General features: G+C 37.4%; 1 protein-coding gene and 1 pseudogene across 1 annotated transcript; both read right to left on the bottom strand.

The window, feature by feature from the left end:
* Nucleotides 1-207: 207 nt before the first annotated feature.
* LOC105779895 (senescence-specific cysteine protease SAG39-like) lies at nt 208-2,415 on the bottom strand (annotated as a pseudogene).
* Nucleotides 2,416-2,548: 133 nt separating this feature from the next.
* LOC105779897 (V-type proton ATPase subunit D) lies at nt 2,549-5,130 on the bottom strand. The gene is made up of 2 exons (XM_012603873.2): nt 4,950-5,130; nt 2,549-3,617 (listed from the first exon to the last, which is right to left on the bottom strand). Exon 2 carries the CDS (start codon nt 3,604-3,606, stop codon nt 2,821-2,823), a length of 786 nt encoding a protein of 261 aa, XP_012459327.1. The 5' UTR covers nt 3,607-3,617; nt 4,950-5,130; the 3' UTR covers nt 2,549-2,820.
* Nucleotides 5,131-5,356: the final 226 nt, after the last annotated feature.

The following is a 5,356-nucleotide window of genomic DNA, read 5'->3' on the forward strand; positions in this document are numbered from 1 at the left end:
TATCATTATATTAAAAAGTGTCATTATTAGCCACAAAGTGTGACCTAAAAATTAAACAAATTCAAAAACATTTGTGAAACAATTGAAACAATTGAGACATGACATGTAATAATTAGAACAAGGTCCCTTAAATATAGAATATTTGATTTTGCAATATAACTAAGTCACCCTTAAAATCATAAAATATTAAAAATAGACATTGGGGTTCTCCTAAATATGTATGTGCCTTGTTTACATCGTTCATATGGAGTAGCATGTATATATATAGACATTGGGGTATGCCACTCAAAAGTGTTTGTTTACATTGTTCATAGTACATTCACGTAGAGTAGCATGTATAAAATTCAAAATATGATAATATATAGAAAAGGCAACTATGGTTTAAGTTATGTTTATGCAGTAGGGTAGGATGCTTGCATTGCAATGCCACAAAGGCCTTCCTTTGCATCCACATTTCTTTGCATCCTAATGTAGCCTTCTTCACCCCAGCTACTGCCCCAAGAGTTCTTCACCAACCAATACTTAGTCCCACCATCCTCTCCATATCCAACAGCCGTCACTCCGTGGTCCAGATCGGTGCCACAACTTCCCGTAAACACACCACCCGAGTAGAACTGGAAGTCGAACCCCCCGGCATCGATGGCAACAGAAACAGGTTGGTTGGCAACGGCCTTCTGCAATGCATCTTCACTATTGGCAGGCACATCTTCAAACCCATTTATCTTAGCCGCATGGTTGGCTTCTTGGTTGGTATTGCATGTACCATCGACTCCCTCGTAGGGGTAAATGGATTCGGTTGTTAGGCCTTTGTTCTTCTCGATGAATTGGAATGCATCGTCCATTAGACCACCTTCGCAGCCTTGATCCTCACCCTTGGTGTCACAGTCCACCAGTTCCTGCTCGGACAAGGAAATTAACTTTCCTGTTGTCAGCTTAGTAACCCCTTCCATGGCTGCCACGGCCGAGAACGCCCAACAGCATCCTATATTTCAGCATCCCAAGATCGAGACACACACATAGTTAGAACACAAGACAGACAAAGAACAAAGCATAGTAATATTTTAGTAATGTTTCTGAGAAGAAGAAATTAGAGCAGACCGCATTGGCCTTGGTCCTTGATAGGTGTAACAGCTCCTTTCTTTCTCCAATCCACAGTAGAAGGCAATGCGGTGGCGTTCTCATATTTGAAAGTGGTAGCCGTGTTGGAACACATATGGCCCTTGAACCCATTTCGAGACGCAGTGAACTCTTGGTTGGTTAGATCTGCAAATTGGTTCACACCGAGCTTGTACGGTTTGTTGTTGGCAGCATTGAAAGAGTCGATGCGTGCCACATTTTGTTTGAAAATCTGGAAACGCTTTTGCCTCTCGTTGGTGTCCTTGTAAACTCGTCCGTATTGGCCCTTCCATTGCTGATGCCTCTCGTACACGGATGCATCTTCAAGAGCAGTGCGGGATGTGCTTCACATACACCCAATATGAAGAATAGTAAGGCCAAATAAAGGAATTGATGATGAAGCTGGTTTTTGGAAGCCATGGTGGAAGAAGAGTTTGCGATGAAATAGGAAAATGAAGAGGCACACGAAATGTGATGAATTCCTAGACTTATATATAGTCGAATTCTTTCCCCATCTTGGCTTTCTGCTGCGTGCCCTGCAAAGTCTTGTTTATGATAATTGTTTTGATAAATAATTAGAAAACTGATAAGGCACGCCGACTGTGATGTATTCTTAATTTGGAAACTATATAGTCCAAAGTCCAAATTGTTGCGATGCATATTTGAGGTGTTTTCAAGACATATATCTTATTTATGTGCTTTCCCCTCAACATCCTATGATAAAGACCCATTGTCAGCATTGTTTCCTATGATAAAGACCCGTTGTCAGCATTGTTTGATAAATCGTATTAATGCAATTGGGAAGTCGGAGGAGTCTGATTTTGTATTCAAAAGCCCTCGCATGGATGAAACCAAACAAATTTGCTATAAAAAAAATATCAATCTTATCAAAAGCAAATCATACCAGACCGACAGTTGAATTGAAAATCAATAGTTGGACATTGAGTATTTCTGGATTGAGTTGTATTATTTTTAGATTATTGGGTTTGAGTTTGGATATTGGATTGGCATAGATCCATTTAAGTTTATTTGTTACCAAAAAACTAATTGATTTATTCAATAATATGAGATATTGTATTCTTAAGGGTAGACGCAAATTTGAACTTTAGAGATAATAGTATTAGAAAGAACACCCATGTACCCTACACATGTTCCGTAAAACCAACATGGAGTATAAGGGTGAGTTTGAATGTACAGTGCGTTTACCTGCGGTTAGTGTAAAAACAGCGGTAGCGGTGAGATTAGAAACTGTAGTGATACTGTAGCGTGAGACAAAAAGTAAGCTAAACGTACCGCACCGCACCTCACCCAATCGCCCATCCAAACCCACCCTCAGTCCTAGTGAGGTAGAATGTATTGACTGAAACTAATGAACACAAAATACACGCAGCTGGAGTCGCTTAAGCAAAATTGTATGGGTACCAATAAACTGTTTTCATACAACCAAGACAGCAATGATATCATATATGCATGCTCTAGGAGCTCGTACAAAACATAAAAGATCATTCAAGCAACATACTTGAGAGCTTAGAAATGTTTCACGTCTATCGTCATAAATATCAGCTCATTAATAATAATACACAATAAATCATGATATACCATTTATTCAAAACAACACTAAATAATTAAAGGAATCTCCCACCATCAAATAGGCACCAGATAGAAACCCAGAACTCCTAGGAAAGAACATAACTAACCTCTTCACTAGAAAATAATATCTTCATCCTTCTCCCTGGCTGCAGATAGCATATTGTGAGCTGAATTTATAGAGACCCCTTTTCTCAAGGAAACCTTCTCTGCAACCTGTTCCTCAGCAAACAGCTTGGCCTCTGCAAGCTGTCTCTCTATCTCCCTCTTCTTATAACCTTGTATCTTCTTTAACCTGAAGAAATCCTCCCTTTCAAGCTCATCCAACTCTCCCTTGATGTAACTTATGGTATTCTCCAACCTTGGCTTCACAACATTCTCCAAAGCATTAACCCTGCGATTTGTAGTCTTGATTGCCTCGTCAAGTGTCAAGAATGATGTCTGAAGAGAAGCAAGCTCAACTAGAACCTCAATAGCTTTCACATAAGCAGCACGACACTGTTGGACCTGTTGCCCACCTCTGGCCAAACCAGTCAGATCATTCTTGGTCTCACCTTCAGTGAAATACTCAAACTTGGGAAGTTTCACTCCAGCAACATTCTCTTGTCGGGATCGAACTTTAAGAGAAGCATTTTGAACATTCTCAAGGACAACATGCTTGATGTTCTCACCAGCAACATACTTGGCCTCAGTTAGGGAAAATGAAGAGGTTTTCATAATCTCTCCCATTGATTCTTTTGTAGATACTATCTTCTTAAGAATCTGACGAAATTGTACAGTAAGGGCATCACTCTTTTTCTTGAGAAGTGCATGACCTCTTGTAGCACCCACAAGCCGAGCTTTCATGATTCCAAGCATTGTAACAGTTGGAACCACATTCAAGCGCTGGGATTGACCGGACATCTTTCAGATATCTGAATTAAGAGAAAATAGAGGTAGGATTAATTAATATATACAAGAAACAGAAAGAAATATTGATTAGCCTACCTCCAAACAGAAGGAAATAAGTTTTCAATCTTAAAGGCACATCCTCAACTTTAGCTTAATTCATCAAGCCTTTAACTTTAGTTAACAGTTTAATCAGAGCAATTAAATTGTAGAAGCAATAAGATCCAAGGACAGCAGAGAACCATGGACCACAAAATAATAATTCAGATTCTATGAATTAGTTGTCGAATGCATGCATCTTGTCAGCAAGAGTAGCAATTTTTTTTCCATGAAAATAAACATGAGATGGCAAGTTCACACTGTAATAAGATCAAACAAGTTTGCCCATTAGACAAAAATTTTAGGGAATCCTATATAAAAAGGAGCCAAAAAGGCACATTTAGAACAACATTCATATCCAGGATAGTTAATTTATCCTTATGTTATTTCAGTATTTTCTTACATAGCGGTAAACAGTTCACCAACAATAGCTAATTTAGCTGGAAAATAACCCTTTCACATTTAGGTCACATACTGTCTGTTCTTTTTCTGTTTATTTTCCTAAATTTAAAGTATTTAAATGTCATTTTATATTTTTATTTCCAATACATACATGATAGTTTGGGGAAGTAATTAAAAGATATATGCCTGTCTATATGATAACCCGCTCAGCAAAAATTCCATTGACAATTCAGCATCACATTGAAAATCAGAAGCAAATCAGGAGAAGAAAGGAAACGAGGCTAATCCAAATGGTAAGCACAACCAGAAAGCCAAGTGATTCATGATCCAAACTCTGACTCAAAAGTATTTCAGATTCATGATCAGACAGTAGCACCCAAAGGATCCCAAATCTCAAAGAAGTAAACTAAAAGATAGAATCATTTGCCCTATAATGTTTCTTTTGGGTTATGCCCGTACAATGAGATTTATGCTTGGCGCAATGGCGACTGGAAGCGTACAGACAGAGAAAGCTCTCAAGTGAGGAGTTGAACTGATGAAATTCAGTTCCGGTCAGGCTTCAATTAAGCTAATTCTTTCAAAATTACATTTTTTTTTTAACTTGAATGATCAAATCTTCTTGCTTTAAATATGCTTTGAATTTAATTTGATTACGAAAACGCGAGCCTTGGTAATGAAACTGCAACCAGATTCGAGAATTTTCTAAACCAAAAACGAAATGATCCACTTAATTTCCTAATCAAACACTTAAATAACAACCCAAATCAAATCATTAATTACGTAAAAACGACGTAGAGATCCAAAGAGGGATCGAATGAAATTAAAGGAGAAATTAGAAATCGAGGAAGAAAGCGAACCTGAAGAAAACGACGTCACCGGTAAACAGAGCGGTGTTTCGCCGCCGGCGTTCGAAGATCGAAGAATGAATTTCGCTGTGCGTATATCGAGTTTTATTGTAATTTTGATTTTGATATCTCTGTTAAAAGGATAAAGAGGAAAACGGGATTGGGAATAAATAGTTAGGCCTTTTGTCCGAAAACCACTGATTAAAAAATATGCTTTATTCATGATTACATCCTTAATTATATATATATATATTTTTTTATTTTAGAATCTAATTTCTTTTGCTTTATTTTGGTATCTTATTTTATTTATTTTCTTCAAAATTTATCGATATTTAATAAATGTAGTCACGTTGTGGCTAAAAACTTCTTAAAAGTATGAAAAAAATTTAGTACCAAAATAAATATATATAATTTAAAGA

Source organism: Gossypium raimondii, chromosome 4 (assembly GCF_025698545.1).
Source record: "Gossypium raimondii isolate GPD5lz chromosome 4, ASM2569854v1, whole genome shotgun sequence".
NCBI lineage: Eukaryota > Viridiplantae > Streptophyta > Magnoliopsida > Malvales > Malvaceae > Gossypium > Gossypium raimondii.

What these genes read in the sequence shown, in the direction of transcription:
- LOC105779897 (XM_012603873.2), bottom strand. Translation starts at nt 3,606, where the DNA reads ATGTCCGGTCAATCCCAGCGCTTGAATGTGGTTCCAACTGTTACAATG.